The sequence below is a fragment of the Botrytis cinerea genome, chromosome 7 (genome assembly GCF_000143535.2).
Source record: "Botrytis cinerea B05.10 chromosome 7, complete sequence".
Taxonomy (NCBI): Eukaryota; Fungi; Ascomycota; class Leotiomycetes; order Helotiales; family Sclerotiniaceae; genus Botrytis; species Botrytis cinerea.
The window spans coordinates 174674-196994 of record NC_037316.1 but is presented as its reverse complement, the minus strand read 5'-3'; the positions used below and the strand labels follow the sequence as shown (position 1 = coordinate 196994).

Below are 22321 nucleotides of genomic sequence, written 5' to 3'. Positions count from 1 at the left end.
GTACAGATATTTCTTGAGCATCAATTTGCAAGTGCGCAATTACAATTGACTGCGATCTTTCCCCCACGTATTCATTTGTCCAAGTTCCCATGACGTCCAGGCCTTGCCCAAAAATTTCCTTCCTTTAGTATCTCATAGTTTCCTACCCCACAACATTCATTTGAAAAGTTTCCTGCAACGACTCAGGATCTTCTCCATAATTTACCCTAAAACAGCTTCAATTACCAAATGCAACAACGCATTGAGAAACATACCTCTGGATATCCGTCTCTAATTCAGTTTGTTGAATAATTTGCTCCAATTTAGAAAATCAATCTTATCAACGAATACCTCAGATGCATTGCTATTTTCATGCATGAACTTCGTCTAACTGGCCCATGTCGATTTACTTGTTACGGCACATTCACGTTACCTATACTTTGTCCATACTCACACTCTGAGTGTTCAGTATAGTAAGCTGTAACAATTAATATAGCATACTGCAATGCAACGTAAACTTAATGAACAGCATCAGCCTTCACGTCACCTCCCGATCATCAACTCAAACATAGCACAGAAATGACACTACCTTCCATTACGTCCGTCATTCCTTGCTGCTTCTTGTGCGTCACTTTCTCACTCCTTTATGCCTAGAATGCGAACTAGATTTTCCTTATTCTCCTGTCCCCATTCGCTTCACCACACCCTCACCACACAACTGCGCCCGAACATAGCGTCCACAAGAACATAAGTGAAGACAACAATTCTAGCGATTCATCCCCTCCGGCTCTTTTCCCCAGCTCACTAATCTCGTAGATCAAACCTTACGACTCATCATGCGAAAGCGGTTTGCTCTACGTGTCTCTTACGATAAATGGGTCGACATATTTATACGTTAGATCTATTTCCAGGGCATGTCAGTATTTTATCATCGAATTCATTTCTCACAAGATCACAGACTCTCAGTAAGTTTGGCGGTCAAGATAGAGTCAATTCTATCTTATTGATCACGAACTTACTCAAAATTGGAGGGAAAATTCATCTGTGTTTTGAAAGCTTCATGCATCCTCAATATTCCTGAGATGCGGTATCTACATCTCCAAATGATACTATGAGTTCAGTGATTCTAAGTAGAACTCATAGCTCTTGCTTCTCGATGAACCTTCTGTCATCTCTATACCACTGTGCGATATTTCTACACTGATAAGCTGCTATTTATCAACCTTGTAGAAGAGAGCATCCAGGGATACTATTCCCAATATGAATTTCGTTGCATATCTCAAATGAAAAAAAAAAAAGGAAAATGATTTTCTTCGTACAAGCAGTCGTATAAGCAGTGAATTATACCGCGTACATATTGTTCCCGAAAGACTGGCAGTCTATCAGGCGAGGTCTGAAAAGTTTTGTTGCACATCTCAAAAAAAAACAAAAAAAAACCGACGGCTGTTGACTCCAGACGAGTTTTTAGCCGTCGTGGATTTCCGCTGAAGGGGTACAACTAACAAAATGAATTGTGAAAATTTCTTCGCATGTTCAAGGACGATATTCAACAAATTGAGAGATCGTTTAACAGTTACGCGGCCCAGTATAATACATTAGCCAAAGTCATTTCAAAGCATGAAACCAGCGAACAGTATGTCAAAACGATTTCCTACTCATTTTAAGGATTCCCGAAATTGACGTTTTTGTCATGTCCAATCCACATCATCTCTGATTCAATAGGTTATTGTTAACTGCTACAATTAGGCTTCTAACATCACTACTCTTTGTCCTTCAAATCTTCGGCAAGTTGGCTACCACCGCAGGATCTTGAAACTATGTGTGCGCTATCAGCTAGCCAGTTAATATGCGTCAGTTCTTGACTTACAAGTTGAATATATTTACCGCACCTATTAATATATATTATACACTCCAGGTCATCAGAAGTTGAGTTAAATATCTACCATACTAGCTAATAGCCTCTTGAATTCTACTCAAGGAATTCGTCACTCGCGTAATTTGTCTGGATCAGATCCTCCACTATGTGTACCTTGATATTGACATCGAGCTTATCCTGACTTCAACATGTGTCGACGGTGGACCGAGGCTGCGCCCAGAATTGTTAGTTAAATAAGACACCAAGAGTAGGTTTGTGTCTTTGGGTGGGAATATAGGTATGCCCTAGGAGTTTTGGGGGGGCTTTTGGGTTGAGTACTAAGATAGATTTATACTACATTACTTCATGAGCAAATGCTTGACTATGGGGTTTAAATACTACTGTCGGTCTCCTGGTTACATATGGGTAAATCAATATTTGATACGCTGCTCGTTATCACATATATTATTATAGAGATTTTGAATTGAATGTTGAGATTTCTAGCCCTGAATTAATCAAAACTCTGGAGACAACACACATGAAGTCTGATGACGTGTGATGATAGGTTGCTCCTTGAAAGAAATGATAGAATATTTACATCATTACATGTAACACATTGAGTCTCGCAGTGAGATATCATTTTAGACTCATAGAACAGAATTATACCTACAAAAGCGAGGAGATCAACTTCATCAAATACCTGTACACCATGATAGATATCCTCAGTCAGTAAACTAAAACAGGAACCTAGTCCCATACGTCAACTTCATTTTTCAACCCGTGAAATATGTTTTAATTAGCATCAATTTCTCAGCACTCTTTGTACATACTTCCAAGCACGTCTTTGCTTTGCTAACATCTTCAATACTTTATTACGTACAGGAGTATTATTTGAACTCATGTCTCAGGCACTTACCAGAACTATTTAAACCGCGAAGATATGCAATGTATAAAATTGATGCGAAGAATTCATATACTCATCATATTGACTACCGCACAGAATTTATGTAGACGAATCTAGCAATTCAACTGCTCCCGGTGAGCACCTAATCCTCACATCTTCAGATTAAATTCCGAAAAACAACACTGAAATGTGAAATATTTCCGCGGCATCTACTGCATTTCCATCTTCACAAGAAATTTTGATTCGATTTTCCAAGATGAGACTCACGAGAAACAGAATTCATTCAATTTTTTGTTTCCAAATGTAATCCTCCTGTAAGTGTCCCGAGTTCACATCAAAACCGAGACAAATAGATGCTCAAACATGTAAAAGTTTGCGTTTAAACGAAATTCGTAAATGATATCTACATTGTCATCAAAACAGCTATTTGATTGCACTCCAATGAGTAAGTAGTACACACCTATAAATCAGCCAATTCCGTACTTGATAATCGAGATAGTAACAACCCTCCCATGTACCTCTCCATCTTTCAACTTCCCGGTGAGCTTATTTCGCCACCACATTTTAATATCAAGTAACTCCTTCCCTAGTCCTTCAAAGGCTCAAGATTATAGTCACACAATCCCATTCAAGTTAGAAGAAGCCAATCCACTTCACTCACTCATACTGTCCTCATTCATTCCATTCCCATTCCCATTTCCTCTCAACCTCAAAATCTCAAAATCTCAAAATCAACATCCCTTCCCCCCCTTCCCCCCCTTCCCCCTGCCCCGCCACCCAGCCCCCAAAGATAAACACGAACAAAAACCCAACTCCAAACCCAAAAATGATCAACACTCTCAGCCCAACCCAATCTAACCATAAAATCCATCTACAAGCTAATCAGCACCTTCAAAACCCCTCATATCATTACCACACCATTACCATTATCGCAACCATCACTCACATCCAACCCCGCACCCTCCCACCCCTCACATGACCATCCACATGACCATCCGCATATAAAAAAATCACATAGCCCAGCACCTAGCCCACCCATCTCACCGAGTACAAAAAAAAAAGATATTCACAACACACACAACACACACAACACAACACAACTCACCCATCCATCCATACAAATCCACATCTTTCTCCCCCCCCCCTTCCCCTCCAGTGCTTTCACCCATGCACCCATGCATGCATACATACATACATACATGATCTACATGTTTGTGAAAACTCTGTACTACTGCGCTATTGCGGGTATTCACCTTTTTAGAGCGAGCCGAGAACACATCGACATACTCCGAAAGTGACCGAGTCATGCGTATGTACATGCATATCCGTTTTTACTTGGCATGAAGATCGAGACTGGATTTTAATTGCATGGAGCGCGTACCACTTCGCGTGGTGTGCCTCCAAAAATTCGCTGCAGAGAGGTTGGACAATTTCGTGTTTTTAAAGATGTAAAGATATTTTGTTTGTGTAAAAGCTATTACTGTACTCCGTTTCACTGCACTTCACTTCCAGCATCTTGATCTTCCCCTTCTCTCTCCCCCAAAAAGAATACAAATATCTTCCATTGCCAATTGCTTGCGTTCCTCTCATCCCCTCCCTATTTAATCTTCCACTCAAATTGACCTCTTAAGCTTCTCCCCCATGCATTGCTGTACCTCGAATCTGCAACAAAGGAGACAGGCTAGAAACAAATACAGAATAGTCGTAGTCCTATAAACATTCTATAACAATGATAGACAAACTAGGAACCACAGCCAAAAATAAGAAGATGTAAGTAATGCCCCATCAAAAAATCTCAACACCATTTCATGCCATAAAAATATAAAACAAGAAATGATGCGCCATCCATTTCCCTGCCTATCCAATACTATCCATCCCTTTCATCTCTCGTTCAAGTTCTTATCTCATCTGCTCGTAATCATTTGGTGTCATATCTCCATTTCCCGCCCAAAATTTGTCCTTCATCCAAAAGCAAAACAGGAGTTAAATGAGCAATAGGAAATTTGTATATCCCAAGATGGTATCAAAAGAGAAACCCCCGAAATATTAAAAAAAACAAAAAAACAAAACAAAACAAAAAACACGCTAGAAGACATTAGCTAGATGGAAAAAAAAACATTGAAAATACTGAAGAAACGTGAACATATTAGCTTCATCTTTTGTGTAGACGAAACGGCCCGCCTCTCCGAGGTAGAAAGATCTATGCCTCTGAACAAAAATTAAGGATTCGAGAATACGCAACCCGTCGCCCACACAAAAACTCACAAAAGAAAACAGCTCTAGCTTTTGAGATACTGCCTCCCAGCTAAAGTTGACATATGGAATCTATGTGACCTGGATCCAGCTCTAGGCAAGGAATCTTGAGACCAGAAGCTTTTTTAGTCAGGAAGTCGTCGCTATGATTATGGCACTCCAAGCGTTCATAGGAACAATGAAGATTTAGATGATGTTTCACGCTACACGAAATTTCGTGATGTTTATTTTTTGGATCGACCTATTTGTTCAGTAAGTGAGGTGTTCGAAAGATATGTAAGGTAGATTGTATACTTTTAGATGAAGGCGCAGGTCTCTTGCCTGCCATCCATCCCAGCACTCCGGATTCTACCTTCTTTTTTGGCTTAACCGTTACGATTCTTGGACCTGGTGGGCCGCTTGGGTGAGACATAAAGGGAGGAAAGGGAGGAGGAGGAGGGCCTCCAGACCCAGGCCCGGGTGGCGGTGGCGGTGGTCTAGGTCCAGGTCCAGGTGGCATAGCTACACCAGGGGGAGGCCCAGGAGGTCGGATGCCATTGGGAGGTGCTGTTGGAAGACGGTTAGGAAAATGATGATGAGAATATCCATGAGAACTTCGGGGCCTACCATTTGGATTCATTGGGGGTGGTCCAGGAGGTCCAGTTGGAGGTGCTGGCCTTGGCGGTTCTGGGATTGGCCACATATGCATAGTGATCGCCCAATCGGGTTCAATCACTGTTTCCCATATTTGGGGTAGAATAATCTCACCATTGGGTCCGATCAAATCATAGTGACCTTCTTGAACGTGGGGACCAATAATATCGACGTGAAGGAAAGCTTGTTTGATCAACTCTTCCATGCCCTGTACAGAATCCTTAATTAGTAATTGTATTCTCAAAGGGAAAGAACAATGAAAAAAATAACTGACCGCCCATGTTGCACACAACTGGAATGGAAAGCTGAACTTTCTGCCTACGGCATCCTTGAACTTGATAGGCTTCTTTTTCTCATCCACTGGTGGAGCAGGTGGTGGCGGTGGATTAGCAGCATTTGCAGCCGCAGTCGCAGCCGCGGTCGCGGCGGCGATAGCGGCGGCTAACTCATCTGCTTTTTTCTTTGCTTCTTCCTCTTCGGCTGCCCTAGCTTTTGCTTCTTCTTCCCTAGCTTTCAATGCATCCGCGGCGCCCTTCGCCAATGCCAATTGTTTCTCAGCTTCGATTTTAGCCTCCCATTCAGCTTTAATAGCTGCGGCCTGGGCGGCCTCTGCAGCGTCTGCGGCATCCTTAGCTTCTTTCGCTAATTTGGTCGCCAATGCTGATTGTGCCTCTTCCATTTTCTTTTTCAAATCAGCTTCATTATCGGCAGCCATCTTTTTGAGATCTGCTTCCATTGTTGCAGCTTTCTTCATTAAATCTGCTTGTGCTTCTGATGCCTTCTTCTCCCATTCAGCCCTCAAAGCAGCTTGTGCAGCGGCATCAGCTGCCTCTTTCTCTGCTTTTGCTTCCTGTGCAAGTTTAGCCGCTAGTAACGTTTGAGCTTCTTCCATTCGTTTCTTCAAATCAGCTTCAGCTTCAGCGGCCTTCTTTTTTAAATCGGCCTCCATATCTGCAGCCCTTTTTTCTAGTTCAGCTTGTTTCTCGGCTGCTCTCTTCTCAATTGCAGCTTGGGCTTCATTGGCTTTCCTTGCCCATTCTGCCCTCTCATCTGCTAGCTTTTGTGCAGCAGCAGCAGCTTCTTCGGCTTCTAATTTCTCTTTGAGTTCTCGTGCCTCTTTGTCGGCCAATGCTTTCTGTGCAGCTTCAGATGCTTTTTGGGCGGCCTCTGCTTGCTCTCTAGCCCTATCAGACTCTATCTTAGCGTTTTTCATTTGCTCCTCCATCAACACCATTTTCTTCTCCATCTCAATATCAATTACTGGTACTGGTGGGGAAGCTGGAGCTGGCTCAGGAGCTGGCGGGGAAAATTGAGGAGGGAAGTATTGCATCCCTGCTGGAGCCATTGCCATATTTTGCTGCCCATGCTGCCCATGCTGCTGTCCATGCTGCTGTCCATGATGTCCATGCTGCAGTGCTTGCATACCGGGAGACATACCTGGAGACATACCTGGAGACATACCTGGAGACATTCCCGGAGACATAGCAGGTGGCATATATGCTGGGTACCCTGGATAGCCTTGACCTCCGCCATATGGCTGATTCCCGGGGTAACCTTGCTGAGGTGCATAATGCATAAGCTCTTGATTAGCATGGCCAGGATATCCAGAAGGGGTGTTGTGTCCACTGTGCCCAGTCATTGGATCATGTCTAGATGCCATTGGATCATGTCTGGATGCCATTGGATCATGCCTAGACGTCATTGGATCGTGTCTAGACGTCATTGGATCGTGTCTAGATGCCATTGGATCGTGTCTACTATGGCTGTTGAAATAGCTAGCTCCGCCTGGGCTTGGAGATGGTTGTGGCGCAAATGAAGTCTGGCTTTGTGGTGCAAATGGATTTGAACTTTGGTTGTATTGTTGTTGAGGATATCCGCCACCATAGTGTGTTAAAGCTCCTGGGCCAGAGCCTGGAGGGGGAGCGACAGCGGGATTGCCAAACGGGGGTGCATATTGAGCACTTGCACTAGCGGGGTATCCATTTGAGGCATATCCAGGCGCAGGCGCTACTCTACCACCATACGGAGCGGTTTGTTGAGCAGGATAGCCTCGGCCATAGCCTGAAAAATCATCTAATTGCTCCACGGTTGATACTGGTCCCGGTGCTGTGTGCCGGTGCACTCTAGATATAGGTGGGCGGTGGTTTCGTTCAGCGGCCGGAGTATGACGGCGTGCTGGACGATCGTAATTCGAGTGCGCACGTTCACTAGGAGCTGGTCGACCTGCACTATGTTCTCGGGAACTAATTTGCCCTCTGTCTATGTATCTTGCCTGTGCGCGTGGCCGTGAAGCAGATTCAGAGGGTTCGATGTCGTCTGAATAATCTAATCCGTTCCAAGAGTCTTGGGAATTATCAGAAAATTCCTGACTGTCGTCTGAGCGAATGTGACCCGACGATCCCTCGGAGAATGAATTGGATCTAGAATTTGAAGTAGAGTGTGATGGAGTAGTATATGGACTTTGGGTATTAGGAGTATGTGAAATGCTTATTCGAGTTGTTTGACCCCTTGTACGAAGACTATGAGGAATAAAAGAGTTAGCATACGTGAAGCTAGACCGCTAATCATGTCGCAGCTATCAGTGTGACACTTATGTTGTGAATTCAAGTACTTACGGCATCGGGATGTCTCTTGCAAGGAATTATCTCCCACCCACGACTCTCGATTAGAGAATGTCGGAGTGAAGATATCCTTGAAAATGGGTTGGTGGAGGGGGGGGGGGGAAGTCTTCGCCCAGGCTATGTCCCACCTCACAACTTCTTGAAGAATATTCCGGATTGGACTACCGATAATGAATTGCAGAAAAACCTGTTAAGTTTATATGATTTCTATGCAGACGACGCAGACGAAGAAGCGATTCAACGTCAAAGCACCAAATTCAATTGATTTTTAAGGTTGGACGGCGTCGTGTCAAACTTTTTGTAGTTTGAGTGAAGAGGTAATAATAAATTGTAGTGGTTGTGCGGGCCGTCGCGAACCTAACTAGCTAGTGGTTCGATGTTGATCAATCGACGGGTATGCTAAGATAGTTTATGTAAATCCAAGGTTGTGTTGATCGGAGATGTAAGCGGCGATGATTCAAGTGACACTTTAGAATATTAATATAGTAGGTAAGTAACACTACTGGTGAAATGGTCGACTGCCGACTGTCGACTGTCGGTGTTGTTATTCGAACGGTCTGGTTGTGTTGAAAGAATGTGGCGGAGGGATTTTTATCGATAAGTGAAGGTTGATTGTTCGAGGGAGGGTTTGGAGGGGAAAAGGGAAATCAAGAAACAAAAGTGTGGTGTGTGGATCTTGAATGGATGTAATAATAAGTGGGTTGAGTGAAAGGGTGGATGAGTGGATGAGTGGATGAAGGATGGTGGTGGTGTGGTGGATTATAACTTTTTGGCTTTGGTCTGTGGGCAGCAGTGGCTAGAAGTATTGTCTGTTTGTAGCCACGAGTAGCTTTTCCGGATACTTTTCTGCTGCGAGGGGTCGAATATTTTAGCGTATATTTCCAATTTTCCTAATTATTCGTTGTCAACCAATCCAAACTGAGCTGGACTGCTATTCGTCTACTAGTTCTAGTAGGTAAGGTAGTATTTTCTAATTCCCTCTATGGTTTCCTAGGCTGCCAGGTTCTTCCTATTTCCATTTCTCTTTCTCATCGACGAAGTCCATATGGATCCTTTTGGGTACTCTTACATCTAATATACCTAGCTATATTTCAAAATTGGCACACACTGGCGGCAAATGGAGAAAAGGGCGAGCATTATCGGTACGCAAAGTGAAAGAGCTATTGTACATACACTGCAGTACAAGGATCAAGGGATCAATTCAATGAGAAGAAGGTGATCTGGAAGAAACGATAGAAGTTCTCAAGTAACAGAAAAGATTGATCGGCTATCTGATTCTGATATCTTGAGTTATATGAAGATCGAAATACTGTAACATACCTTTCTTTCCTTGTGAAGTTGACCAAAAGGCAGGATGATCCGAGGTATGATAATGAGATCCTAGGTAATCCAAGGAAGAGAATGATCCAAAAAAAAAAGCTCTAAATGGGGTTGCATCCGCGGTCGATATTAGAAGTCTAGACGATTATGAAACCAGAAGGACACCAGAAGGGAGGGGAAGCCGGAGAGGAAATAACAAATGGTCCGTGTAGTGAAGGGCAGTTTAGAATAGATGGACCACCTGGAGAAAAAGAACGGGCCTTCCAAATATTTGTCTTGAGGGGTAATATCTGACGGAGTATGGTAATAATCAAACACTGATTTTATGTGTGAGTGCTTTGTGGAATGTTGATATGATTACTCCAGTACCACTGACTTGGTTTTCGGTTTCTGGGAAATTCAAATCAAATGAAAGAGGAGGAAAAAGAACTTGACGATGTGATATGATGTTGTGTAGTTTATGTAGACTTCATGTTGTGAGATAGTTTGTGTATTTCTGTTTTCTCATTTGCAATAGAGTCTTCCGTAGTGGCGAGGGAGGGACTGGTTGTTGATGTAATTTGTTCTCAATCCGTTAGAACTTAGAAGGGTTTTTTTCAACGAGGGAATGGATGTGAAGGACAAATAAATATTGGATGGATGGTACTCTGTTGCTAGGGGGGACGAAGTGATGGATTCAAGTTTTGGGGGTAATGATGGAAGATTCCGGTACAAATTCGCTTCGTCTGCTGATGAAGGGGTAATAAGACTTGGGAACCGGGTACGAATTCAAAGCCCTTGGGCTCTTATGGGAAGAGTAAAAGTTTGGCTTTTTTTTTTATGTAGATTAACTCGCAGAACTGCGTGAATTGTGGACCAAAAGGGAAAATTCTCACTTCGGGGTTTTTTTGGTTTTATGATTCTGGAACTTCAGGCTTGTGTGGTTGGCTCCTTCAGCCTTTCCTCTTGGTGTAGTTGGTCTTGTGATTAAATTGATGATGTTTCCGCATATTTGAATATTGAAATATACAACCAGGGTCCACGATGTTGCACAGCAGATTGGACAATGGAAGACTTTTATGTATAGATACAACTTGTGTAGTATTCGGGAAGGAAATCAGGGAATCATTGCGGTGTCAGCTGTAATCGACCACCTTCAAGGCTGACTCTATCTACATATACCAGGCCTTCTAAACCCGTGCGCTGTCACGATTCTAAAAGACTCATCCTTCAATTGTTTCTTTCAGGTTCGGATAGGTTCAAATAATTAGAGCCGCCTAAAAAAACCTCGTCACCGCCTTTTTTAACAGCCTAAAGATGCCCAAGAATTCCGAGCCTCTTGCCCAATGTGGCAAAGCTAATCGCCAATTCAATGATTGGGCACCGAAATCCATGAATGCGCTCCTTACTGGTGCCACGACCTCGGGAGGGGCTTATAACCTACCTTTCGATTGTCCAATTCTAGCCCATGACATTTGAAACGACGGGTTTGAACAGTAACATTCTCATGCAAGTCGTAACCGTAATTTATAGATGGAAGAAATTTTCGAGTTGAAAAACCATATCGAACCTTGCACTTTTGACTGTGCGAGTGCATATATCCGACGTTGAAAATAATGATGGGAATTCTTGTTCCAAAATGTGGATCTTGTGTCTCCAGGGACAAGATGATGTGCCTTGCATGTTCCACATTCTGAGAACTGATTAATTTCTATGAATATCAACGAGTAATAGAACCCGAATCTCTATTCAACAATTCACGAGCGGCGATGAGGGAAGCTTCGTCATAACCCTCCCAGCCGGGTTCTCTAGCAGCACTTCGTCGGACGATCTCCGATAACTTAGACGTAGCAGTCTCATTCAGCTTCTCGATTGTGTTTGTGCCTGGAAAGGGTAGACTATTATCTGGTTTGCTGTTTCGACTTGTTGGGGGCTTGCGGAGAAGTTGACTACTAGCCTGTGGTGTGTTAGAAGTGATTTTTCAAAATATGGGCTAAGCCTACCAGTTTCAAGCCATAGTATCCGCGTAGATAGTCATCACATAATTCGATACTTCTACAGAATCTTCGCATAGAGTCTGCAAGGTACCGGTCCGAATTCGAATCATTCACACCCGCGGCAATGTATAGAATTTCTCCAAGTCGGGCATGCATCTGAATTCAGTTATTAGCACATTTACGGCTTCCAAAAAAGATACTAGGCAGCCTACATTCCATGCATTAGGTGTGATGAGTAGGACCTCTTCCAATGTGAAAATTGCCTGTGGATACATGCCCTGCGAAGCATAAAGATCCGCCAACTCTGCCCAGGATTCTGCATCCGTGGGGGATAAATCCAACAGCTCATTGAGTGCGGCAATTGCCTCTGAGGTTTTTCCAAGTGACCTAAGAACCGAAATTCGACGTTTCAAGATAGGCTGCACGGCTCAGTAAATATTTGTATGGAAACACGTTCAAGTAAGCTTACCATGTTATTTGGATTGTCTGACAAGTTTTGTTCGTATCCGTCCAGTACTTTTTGTAGTGCTGCATTGTCCTCTGCATTAACTTCACAAAGTAATCCTCTCATTGCCATAATCCGCTCATTTTCAACCCCGAACCTTTCTTGGAGTCGCTTGATGCATAGCTGCGCAGATTTCTCATCACCAGTCCGCAAGCATGACATTAACAGATTTTCGTAAGTGGTCCATAATTCTGGTGATTCCGCAGCTGTCCAAAGCGAGCTTAAGGACCACGATGATATCGATGAGGGAGTGTTCCGCAATATAGAGGGAGCTTGTTGAGAGTTTTGTAAGGCCAGTGCTGGCGGGAGATGTGCAGGTGGGTGTAGGAGTGCAGAGGACATGCTTGTAGTATTTCGGGTGTTCTAGATGTGGCTTTTGTGGAGGAAAAAGAAGAAGAAGAAGAGTGCAAGATGAAAATCCGGGGTTGGAAGCTCGAGTAAAGTAGGGACAGCTTGTGATTGTGAAGCTCTCCACATAAAGTTTAGCTCTCACGGATGTTTTGACGATTCTCAAAGTTTATGCCTTATATGTTAATGCCTTAATATCTTTATCGATGCGGGCGGTGTAAAGCTAGTGGGGGGATGGGTATGGGATGGACACTCGTAACTTGGGTCGTTTACAACATTGGAATAATTATATCTATTTCCTGACTCCACCAAATTCCAGGAAGCCTCAAGTCATGCGCGTCGTATCTACTGGACATCCAACGTTCCCATAACCAATTTCTTAATGGAGGACCACTCAATACAGATATAAGCCGTTAAAGATGTACGCCCTTGCTGGGAATGACCGTACTTTCATCCAGGATAATGTACTAAAGCTTTAGCAGGTTCGAAAAGTCCTTGTATGACCTCATTCGAGGTCTGCGAAACCACAAAGGCAACGAGAAGGAATACATTCAAAATAGCTTGAAAGAATGTCGTGCGGAAATCAAAGGGTCCGACATGGGTTAGAATCTATGGCAGAAGGAGGGGGTGCATCTTAGCTGACAGATACAACGCAGACCTCAAGGCTACTGCCTTGCTGAAACTGGTTTACCTGGAAATGTTTGGACATGATATGTCATGGGCTTCCTTTCATGTTCTCGAAGTCATGTCCTCGCCAAAATACCTGCAGAAGCGAGTCGGATATTTGGGCGCTGTGCAGAGCTTCCGACCGGATACTGAAGTTCTAATGCTGGCTACAAATCTCTTGAAGAAGGTACGAAATCCCATATGATTCTTAAGTATTCTACTGAGGCATATACAGGATTTGAGTTCCGCGACACCGACGACAATGTCTCTACCAATCATAACGTTACCGCATGTCATTACTCCTTCACTTGCACTATCGGTTCTCTCAGACTTATTACCTCGAATGACACATTCCCATCCAACGATTCGCAAGAAAACCATTGTTACACTTTATAGACTGGCTTTAGTCTACCCAGAAACATTACGTCCGGCATGGCCAAAAATAAAAGAGCGGTTAATGGATGAGGGCGAAGATCCAAGTGTTACAGCTGCAATTGTCAATGTGGTTTGCGAATTGGGATGGCGGAGACCTCAAGACTTTTTACCCCTCGCTCCGAGGTTATTCGAGCTCCTTGTTGATAGTGGAAATAATTGGATGGCCATCAAACTCATTAAATTGGTCAGTTCTAGATTTCGTATCAGAAACTGTATATTGACATACGTCTAGTTCGCTACCTTGACTCCCCTTGAGCCAAGATTGGTCAAAAAACTTTTACCACCACTTACATCTATCATACGAACCACTCCAGCAATGTCACTGCTATATGAATGCATAAATGGCATTATATTAGGCGGAATTCTAGGAAGCAGTGAGGAATCCGCAGGCGGGGAAGAAATAGCATCTCTTTGTGTGAGCAAGTTGCGTGGCATGATTATGGTTGAAGGAGATCCTAATCGTAAGTATTGAGTTCCTGAGCAAGAGACCGATGCTAAAAATTCAAAGTAAAATATGTCGCTCTACTCGCTTTCAACAAGATTGTTGTTACTCACTCGTTTCTTGTCGCCCAACAAGAAGATGTAATAATGGACTGTATCGATAGCCCTGATATCTCAATTCGCTTACGCGCATTAGACTTGGTTGTAGGTATGGTCAGCAGCGACAATCTGATGTCGATTGTTGGGAGATTGATGAGACAACTTCGGAGTTCCCCCTCAGTGCCTGCAAATAGTTCAAATCCTCGACCAGCTGGGCACATTGAGCCCGAAGCAGATTCAGACGATGAGGCCCCGGAAGTTGCGATCAAGTCTGATAGAGGGTCATCACAAGATCTGTTATTGCCTGATGACTACAAGGTGGATGTCATCACCAGAATACTCCAAATGTGCTCGATAAACAATTATGCTAATCTCGTCGATTTTGACTGGTATATCGACATTTTAATTCAACTCGTCAGAAACGCTCCTATCACAAATGCGACCTCAAACCAAGAAATGGATGAATCCTCAGATGACGATATTTCTGAAAAAATCGGAGATGAATTGCGAAATGTCGCCGTCAAGGTAAAAGCAGTCCGATCTCAAGCGGCCAGAGCCGCCGACTCAATACTGATACTAGCTTTTAACGATACGTCGAGTCAAGTTAGCTCCGGAAATGGAGCGCTTCGTCCGATATCATGGATGATTGGAGAGTATGCTTCTTATCTGGAGTCCCCAGAAAATACAATGGCAGCCTTACTGCATATTGCCAAGGTTTCTACGTCTGCTGAGAGTCTCATTGTATACCTCCAAGCACTGCCAAAGGTTTTTGCGATCATAGCTGATGACGAGCGTTCATTATGGACAGTTGAACGAAAGACAATGATGTCACTTTTAATGGCACGTATTATAAATGCCATTGAACCCCTAGCAATGCACCCCGATTTGGAGGTACAGGAGAGGGCGGTTGAGTTTTCAGAGCTGTTAAAGTTAGCAGCGGAAGCAACAAATGGTCAAGAGCCGTCCTCGGACTCGGTTCAGCAAGATGCACCGCTTCTACTTACACAAGCACTCCCTTCTCTATTCAGGGGCCAAGAATTAAACTCTGTTGCAGCGAGTGCGCAGAAAAATGTTCCCTTGCCATCTAATTTGGACCTTGATCAGCCAATTAATCCAAATTTGCACAACCTATTGCGCAATGTAGACACGATATCCTTTGATGAGCCCGAAAACGACGAATTCGAAGTCTATTATCATCAGAAACCAGAGCCTACTTCAATGTCATCAAATGAGCCTGCTATTAATCGTCTTGGCGGAAGTCCCGACCAACCTGCTCAGTCCTATCAACAAGGCAGCGAAGAGTCATACCTAGATCCAGATATTGTTGCGCGACGGAAAGCGGAAAGACTTGAAAGAAACAAAGACGACCCCTTTTATATCGCACTAAATGATGGCAGTATCTCTGGTACTTCGACGCCTCTTCATAACATTATTCAAAGCAACAATGGGCCAGATTTAGACATCGATGCCATACCAATTATGCAGCTAGACCTAGGAAAGACGAATCTAAACACAACAAACACTAAAAAGCCCTCAAAAAAGCCTCGTCAACGAATACAAGTGGCTGCCGATGAGACTTTGAACATGAGTGGAACTTCTACGCCTGCAAACGATTCTGAGAACAGTACTGATGGACCCATGAAGGCGCGAATGGCAAAAGGGAAACAATCCCTTTTGCAAGTAGACTCGAGCCATATCGGCCAATTTTCCCTTGAGGGTGACAATACTAGCGGGATTGACTTCGAAAGGCAGCAGAAAGAGGATGCTGAGATGGTAAAGGCCATGAAAGAAGTAGAAAGACTTCGATTGGAGATGCAGCGGGCGAATGAGAGAATCCACGCTGCACAAGATGTTCCACCAGAAGGAACAGTGGTGAAAAAGAAGACGAAGAAGAAGGCCAAACCACTAGAAGGCGAAGAAGTAGCGACAGTGATTAAGAAAAAGAAAAAGGCCAAGAAAGCTGTGGTTGACGAAGGAGAAGGCGAGATCTCCATGGCTCCAACGACTACAGATGTTGTGAAGCCAAAGAAGAAAAAGAAGAAACCAAAGGTGGAAGAAGAGATCATGGAATAGGTGTAATATGCATAGCGTTTAGGAAGCATTCAATGGCGTATGGAGCGTGCAACAAATACCATAAAGGTGTTCATGGGCTAAAAACTTTTTAAGTTTTGATCAAAATGTAGTTCTGTAGGTTATCCGTGTGAATGCATATGTACAAAGTATTCGGTTGTTTCTATCTCAATTGACTTGGAAGTATGCAAATACTCCTTGCTTTGATTATACTCTTGCCAATTGAAATCCCCCATTGATCCAGGTTCGCGCATCTAATCTGTAGGAAAGGGGGGTGGTGCACGTGACTAAGATCCTTATCCTTATCGGAGTTCAGAGCTTGGACCAATACTGAGCAAAAAAAATCCCAATCGCATTTCAAAATTCAAAACTCTCCTGCCAAAATTTCTCCGAGTGTAATTCTTTTGCACATAGACAATATGGCAACCTCAGCAAATTACATTCCTCTCGGGGGGGTGGATAAGACTCACGAGTTCGATCAACCTATGAAAAAGCGCGATGCGGGTTATAGAGCTAAGTCTCTTTCCGCTGGAAAGCCGAAGGTAATTGGAGCTACTAAAGGTAGGTTCATTTGTTCTTTGCATATCCTAATGGATATGGCCCGGTCATAGAATCATTGAGCTTCTGATTCGTTTGGATTGGGATAGATAATTCTAATGAACTGGCAATATAGAGGAGCGAGCACAAATCGCGCGCGATATACGAAATACGGCGAAGAAAGAGAAGAAGAAGGCCAAGTCCGATGCAAAGAAGGCTAGAAAATTGAATGGTATCATGACTAGACGAGCTGTAAGTCTTCGATTTTCTGATGTTGGTTGGTAGGATGGAAAAGACTTATTAAATTTGGGCCTCTAGACTCGTAACCCAGAAAAATACAACAAGAACAAGGAGAGGAATCGTCTTCACGCAATCGATATCGAACGTTATAAGATTCGCCTGAATGCTGTCAACCAAGCCCAGAAATTGGCCGCGATCCATGATCCTAGTGGTGTTTCCTTTAATGTTGGAGAGGTAGTAACATTGGAGGATGGAACTGTGAAGAGCAAGAAGAGTTTGGAGAAGAAACAAGAACTAGCCGAAGGGAAGCAGTCGGCCCAAAATGAAAATACTGCTGTGCCAGAAGGTATCAATCCGGAACGACTTCTTCTCCTCGACGGAGAGAATAAATCACACATTTCGAAGACAGCACTCAAGAAGAAGAAAATGTCCGAACCAAAACCTGTTCCACCAAAACCGATTATTCCCGAGGGAGTCGCTTTACCAAAAGGAGAAGAGAATTGGTTAGCATTATGGGATATTTCGGATGGACAAATCGAGCAGAGGATTGCAATGGCTAAGAGAGAAGCTGGAAATGCAAAGAGAGATCTTAGAAGAAGACAAAGAGAAGAAGCTAGATTTAGGAGATTAATGAAAGCGAAGAGAAGAAACGCACAGAAAATGGGTGTTGCTTTCGATCCCATTGCAGCAAAAAACGAGATTTTGGGCGACAACGATGATGACGAGGATGATGAAGAATCTTCTGATTCTGAAGATGAATCGAATAGTGATTCTGATTCCGATTCTGGTTCCGATTCCGAGAGCGATAACGAAGAAGATCCTGAGGAGACCAAGGCCAAGAAACGAGAAGAGAAGAAACAGAAGCCCAAATTCAACCTAGATGAGAGCCAATTAAACGCAATTGTCAAAAGAGAAATACAGCGCGTCAAGAAAGATGCACGAAAACAGGAGAAAGTAATGGGTGTATTTGAGAAAGAGCCAAAAGTAATGACCGAAGAACAAAAAGCAGCATTAAAAGAAGCCCGTATAAAGCGCAAGGCCGAAAAGAAAGCCGAAAAAAGGGCAAAGAAGGAAGAAGAGGCAAAACTGGGAGTCGTGAATTTGAAGGGAAAGCAAAATAGAAAAGCGAGGAAGGAATTAATGAGAGCTGAGAGGGCTAAGAAAGCTGATGAGAATGGAGATGCGCCTGAGACAGAAAACGTCAAGGAGGACAAGGATGAGGGAGGTGTCGATTTACTAAGTAGTCTGGAAATGGCATTAAACCAAGCCGAGGAAACGAAAGAACAGAAGAAGTCCCGTAAGAAGGCTGAAAAGGCCGAGAAAGAAACTTCCGAAGCAGTGGAGGAAAGTAAAGAAGAGAGGAAAGCTCGCAAGAAGGCAGAAAAGGCCGCAAAAGTTGTTGTCGATGAACCCACACCGGCCGCAGTCTCACAACCAGTAGAGGAAACCAAAGAAGAGAAGAAAGCACGCAAGAAGGCCGAAAAGGCGGCTAAATCCACCCCCGTCGTTGTCAAAGAGGAAACTCCTCAACCAGAACCAGTAGCAGAGGAAAGCAAAAAACGCAAGCGCTCCAAGGAGGAAAAGGAGTCGTCAAAAAAGAAGAAGTCCAAGCTCACTGAAGAGTCTGAGAAACCAAAAGTTGAGAAAGAAGTAGCGGCTCAGTGGAATGCAGATGCGCTTGATGGGGATGCTCAAAGGAAAAGCAAGTTTCTGAGGTTACTCGGGGCTGGAAAGGGCGGTGCTGTCAGTGGAAAGGGGGTGGAGGCGAAGGGCAAGGGAGATATCCAGAAAGTGCAGAGTGAGTTGGAGAGACAGTATGATTATGGAATGAAGATGAAACATGATGGAGGTGGGAAGAGGAGAGGTTTGGGCGCATAGGGTTATATTCAAGTGGATAAATGAGTAAGACGGGAGCGGGTAATCTGTTTCGCTTGGGTGATGTGTAAAATCTTAATATCCATGGATCTACTGTTTCTCTTATATCTTGTTTTGGGGTTATGGGAGTTCTAAAAGTTAGGTTCATCTCTCCCCATCCCATACCTCCTTGACTTCTAGATTGAGCGAAGTAATGACTAGATAGGTAGAGCCAAATGAAAGATAAATATATCTTAATGTAAGATACAGCTGGGATCTGTAAAGCAACAACCGTACACGAACATCAAGCAGGTATGCATATTCTTAGTCCCATCGGAATTATTGGCTTTCGATCCACCAGCCAATATTTACATGGAAATGGAAGATGTCGAGGTACTTAAAACATATCGCACTTTCGTTCCCGGGGAATATTTCCGAACTTGAAATTTGTTCAATTGACATGACAGAGAATTATGGAGCGCTAAATCAATCATTCATTGATATTGATCCCATATGAAACCCCCTTGACCATCGAAATCCGGTTAATTTTAACGGATACAAAAAATGGAATAACAAAACGAGACCCAAATAAAACTCCCATCCACAAATCTCGCAATTGCGTTTCTCAATTGCAGACTAAGTCCAACCCCTAGAATACTGATAGCTCGTGAGCTTCCGTCCACGCGACATGATCTGAGTTGTATACAATGAAAATCCACAGTTCCTCCGTTTTTAGTTGGCATATATGGTCGCGAGACTCGAATAGATGAATTGAATAAGATAGAATGTAATGCGCTTATTTGCCGCCGCTGAAATAGGAGACTACGCGGAAAAGGAGATCGACAAATAATCCGCCAATGAGGATGAATGCGAAAAGGTCTATTGATTGGGTTGTTAGCTTGAGTCTCGCGCATAGTGAGATCCCTCGGAATTCCTTCATGAAGCACATTCCGCTAGGCTGTGACTTATTCTTATCTGTCCATGGAACTTCTGCTTCTATCCACATCTTTTTATGAAAAGAAAAGGCATTCGATGAGCGATTGAGAAACGCCCCTTTCCCACGCCAATCGAACTTCTTCTTAATTCGCCCCTCTTTCCAGACCTTCAAGCTTCCCGCCTCTCCTCCGCAGGTCCCAATTCCTTTTCCCTATTCCCTTCCATGAAGAAAAGACAATGAGAAATCAAAACCTACATAGCCAACCCTTACTAATAGGGCTCTTCTGTTTCTTCAACTCCTTCTTGTGCAATTGAGCTTCTGATTTTCCTTGCTTGTTCTCATTGACGGCAGCGAACTTGAGATTGGCTTTGCGTTGGGTGGGTGTTTGAACCTAGGGAAGAGGATCAGTTTGAGGGTTTAAGAGTTTAAGGATCCGGGATAGAGATTGGGGTCTTTCCAAGAGGTATTAAATGCGAATTGGGACAAGCAGAGAAGAGTTATAAACCGAATGATCATTTGGAAAAACAAAGTGTCCCCAAAAAATCCATACGAGGGGAAAAGTGGAAGTACATACCATTTTGACGTTTGCGATTGCGAATGATGAAATATGTCTCGTAACTGATGTATAGGAGTAGACTCGAGTTTTGTTCTATGTGTTTTTGAATTGTAAAGGTTGGAAGTGGTAAAAGATCAAAGATGTAAAATATCTGTCAACAATTCATTCGGTAGGATTTATAATAAAGGGTGATATATCAATCTTATTCAATATAAAATTACTTTGGGATGGAGAAGAAAGCTTGGGCTGGGAGCTTCGTAAATGTGTCCCGATCGGCTCTTTAGACTTGGAGATGCGGCCGATTATTTGTGGGGAAGCCTGTTCGCATATTGATGGGCAGAATTTCGCCGGTGCTAAGATGGAAGCGGTGTAGAGCGTATCTAAGACGTTACTGCACTTGGTATCAAATCGCGAAGCTTGTCGCCCATCCAGGAGCTCTTGCTACAACATCTATGGTGCCATCCATATCACATTCCACAGTCTCGGACTTGTGGTGTCATTAAGGAGACTAGACTCACAAAATTGACACAGCACCATGCATGCTATCACGTTGGGGACAGCTATTATAACGATGAATAAAAGGATAGGTAAAGAGAGACTTCGAGGATACAAAATCTACATGAAGGTGTACTTGTCTCAAACTCGGACATGGAAGTTGCGAGATTTACTTGAAAGGGACGTCAAAGACGCCAATGGCAGCCTTAGATGGAAGTAGCTTGTCATTCTGAACCTAAAGGGGACAAGAAGCTCACCGAGAAGAAACCAGAACTCGCTGCTATAAAAGCTATCTACCTTCGATTTAGTGATCTCTAATTTCTTCCTGATGAACTTCCTGTTAATTCCTGTTCCACCAATCGTGGATGATGCCGTTTTTGTCGAGGAGCTTGTTCCCCAGGGAATTTCAGGACCTCGTCCTGAATAAGGATGACATCATCCACAGACTGGTCTTTTATACTATCAAGCGAGCCACTCTTCACATAATGTGAATTTAGGATTAAGAGAACTAAATGCTCCTCTTTCACACTCCCCAAACCTCCCTTCTCGTCGTGCCTGTGAGCCCGGTGTTTAGCAAAGCCAAGTGCTTCTTCTCCACACCTGCCGACCCCCAGCTTCCTTATCAGTCCTTGTGCAGGAGCAGTTCCAAGAAACTTTGACTTATGCGGAAGCAAACCGCTGGAGGCTGAAGATGTCTCATTAGTAGTACACTAAAAATATTACAGACTGGATTTTGTTGCCTATCTATCAGCTCCTTTTAACCCTTTGATTCAGAATACAAAAGGGCGTTAAAAAGTCCCAAGTCGTGACCCAGAGAGTTGACGGAGTGCTCGAGAGGATTGCTTTCCGCATCAAAATTATGTCTAGTGGAATTAGGCCGTTGAACTTCTGTGCCTTTTGGACCTAATGCTTGTTGCTGTTGAGAATGTGGCGAACAATGAGAAACATGGACATACCCAGGATCGAGTTGATCATGATCATGATCGTAAGCAGGTTGATAAGCGGGGTGAATATCGTATTGTGGGGTTGGCCTCCTTGGATGATCGCAGCCATTACCATGTTCTTTTCCTCCAAATTGCACAGCATTTGACAGAATTATGTGTGTAATCGGTTTTCACGACTCAAACCGCCATTTAAGAATTGAGAGGGAGCTATACACACCAGATCTCTCTGGATTTCCGAATGATATTTTTGGAACTAGCATCATGGAGTATGTCCTTCGGAAGCTCAAAGTTTTCCTTGCTGCGAAAAGGGCGGGGCCAGCCACAACCCATGTTCCAAGCATTTTGTAGACTATAAAGAGAACAAATCTCTCATCCCATTTGTGATTGAAGCAAGTAGATTGCTTTGTTCCTAGAGAGTCATTTTCAGAAAATTTCTTCATTATTGCGTGGGAAATACGAAAATCTCATGGTTTTCCTTGATGGCGCTCCCCGTGCATGGGATTGTGATGGTATGTTGTCTTACTCTGGTTCGTCATAACATCCATCTGTCGATGCCTTCATAAGTTCACCAGTTGGTACCATTAGTCGGTACAAACCGAGGACCTCATTATCCAAAACAACGTTTGAGACTCAATGTCTATCTATTGAGAATC

At 43.4% G+C, this 22321-nt stretch overlaps 5 protein-coding genes across 8 annotated transcripts; 2 read left to right on the top strand and 3 right to left on the bottom strand.

Moving 5' to 3' along the window:
* Nucleotides 1-4173: 4173 nt before the first annotated feature.
* BCIN_07g00510 (hypothetical protein) lies at nucleotides 4174-10138 on the bottom strand. Of its 2 annotated transcripts, XM_024693785.1 has the most exons (6): nucleotides 9566-10138; nucleotides 8240-9135; nucleotides 5899-8143; nucleotides 5598-5832; nucleotides 5286-5537; nucleotides 4174-5232 (listed from the first exon to the last, which is right to left on the bottom strand). In XM_024693785.1, exons 2-6 carry the CDS (start codon nucleotides 8242-8244, stop codon nucleotides 5216-5218), a joined length of 2754 nt encoding a protein of 917 aa, XP_024549573.1. In that variant the 5' UTR covers nucleotides 8245-9135; nucleotides 9566-10138; the 3' UTR covers nucleotides 4174-5215. The 2 variants fall into 2 exon arrangements, with proteins under 2 accessions (XP_024549573.1, XP_024549572.1); XM_024693786.1 differs by having other exon boundaries at nucleotides 5286-5832.
* A 501-nt stretch (nucleotides 10139-10639) lies between these two features.
* Nucleotides 10640-12603, bottom strand: Bcemc2. Its single transcript, XM_024693784.1, has 4 exons — nucleotides 12011-12603; nucleotides 11754-11960; nucleotides 11548-11697; nucleotides 10640-11501 (listed from the first exon to the last, which is right to left on the bottom strand). Exons 1-4 carry the CDS (start codon nucleotides 12386-12388, stop codon nucleotides 11265-11267), a joined length of 972 nt encoding a protein of 323 aa, XP_024549571.1. The 5' UTR covers nucleotides 12389-12603; the 3' UTR covers nucleotides 10640-11264.
* A 33-nt stretch (nucleotides 12604-12636) lies between these two features.
* Nucleotides 12637-16348, top strand: Bcapl5. Its single transcript, XM_024693783.1, has 6 exons — nucleotides 12637-12815; nucleotides 12877-12995; nucleotides 13051-13247; nucleotides 13296-13679; nucleotides 13728-13956; nucleotides 14004-16348. Coding segments are annotated over exons 1-6 (3036 nt in total). The 5' UTR covers nucleotides 12637-12813; the 3' UTR covers nucleotides 16109-16348.
* Nucleotides 16349-16482: 134 nt separating this feature from the next.
* On the top strand, nucleotides 16483-19109 carry BCIN_07g00480 (hypothetical protein). 3 transcript variants are annotated; one of them, XM_024693782.1, is made up of 4 exons: nucleotides 16483-16666; nucleotides 16779-16894; nucleotides 16961-18894; nucleotides 18967-19109. In XM_024693782.1, exons 1-3 carry the CDS (start codon nucleotides 16525-16527, stop codon nucleotides 18758-18760), a joined length of 2058 nt encoding a protein of 685 aa, XP_024549569.1. In that variant the 5' UTR covers nucleotides 16483-16524; the 3' UTR covers nucleotides 18761-18894; nucleotides 18967-19109. The 3 variants fall into 3 exon arrangements, with proteins under 3 accessions (XP_024549569.1, XP_024549568.1, XP_001556031.1); XM_024693781.1 differs by having other exon boundaries at nucleotides 16961-18899; XM_001555981.2 differs by having other exon boundaries at nucleotides 16961-19109.
* A 42-nt stretch (nucleotides 19110-19151) lies between these two features.
* BCIN_07g00470 (hypothetical protein) lies at nucleotides 19152-20529 on the bottom strand. Its single transcript, XM_001555980.2, has 3 exons — nucleotides 20248-20529; nucleotides 19929-20064; nucleotides 19152-19615 (listed from the first exon to the last, which is right to left on the bottom strand). Exons 1-3 carry the CDS (start codon nucleotides 20248-20250, stop codon nucleotides 19533-19535), a joined length of 222 nt encoding a protein of 73 aa, XP_001556030.1. The 5' UTR covers nucleotides 20251-20529; the 3' UTR covers nucleotides 19152-19532.
* Between the last annotated feature and the right edge of the window lie 1792 nt (nucleotides 20530-22321).

Bases quoted from the DNA above. Each gene is read 5' to 3' on its own strand.
- Bcapl5 (XM_024693783.1), top strand. The intron at 13,680-13,727 runs GTCAGTTCTAGA...ACATACGTCTAG, and splicing joins CCATCAAACTCATTAAATTG to TTCGCTACCTTGACTCCCCT. The intron at 13,957-14,003 runs GTAAGTATTGAG...AAAAATTCAAAG, and splicing joins GGTTGAAGGAGATCCTAATC to TAAAATATGTCGCTCTACTC.
- BCIN_07g00480 (XM_024693782.1), top strand. From the start codon at position 16,525: ATGGCAACCTCAGCAAATTACATTCCTCTCGGGGGGGTGGATAAGACT. The intron at 16,667-16,778 runs GTAGGTTCATTT...CTGGCAATATAG, and splicing joins GGTAATTGGAGCTACTAAAG to AGGAGCGAGCACAAATCGCG. The intron at 16,895-16,960 runs GTAAGTCTTCGA...TTGGGCCTCTAG, and splicing joins GTATCATGACTAGACGAGCT to ACTCGTAACCCAGAAAAATA.
- BCIN_07g00510 (XM_024693786.1), bottom strand. The intron at 5,833-5,898 runs GTCAGTTATTTT...GATTCTGTACAG, and splicing joins AGTTGTGTGCAACATGGGCG to GGCATGGAAGAGTTGATCAA.
- BCIN_07g00470 (XM_001555980.2), bottom strand. The intron at 19,616-19,928 runs GTAGGTTTTGAT...CCCAATCAATAG, and splicing joins TATTAGTAAGGGTTGGCTAT to ACCTTTTCGCATTCATCCTC.
- Bcemc2 (XM_024693784.1), bottom strand. From the start codon at position 12,388: ATGTCCTCTGCACTCCTACACCCACCTGCACATCTCCCGCCAGCACTG. The intron at 11,961-12,010 runs GTAAGCTTACTT...TGAGCCGTGCAG, and splicing joins CAGACAATCCAAATAACATG to CCTATCTTGAAACGTCGAAT. The intron at 11,502-11,547 runs GTAGGCTTAGCC...AACACACCACAG, and splicing joins GATACTATGGCTTGAAACTG to GCTAGTAGTCAACTTCTCCG.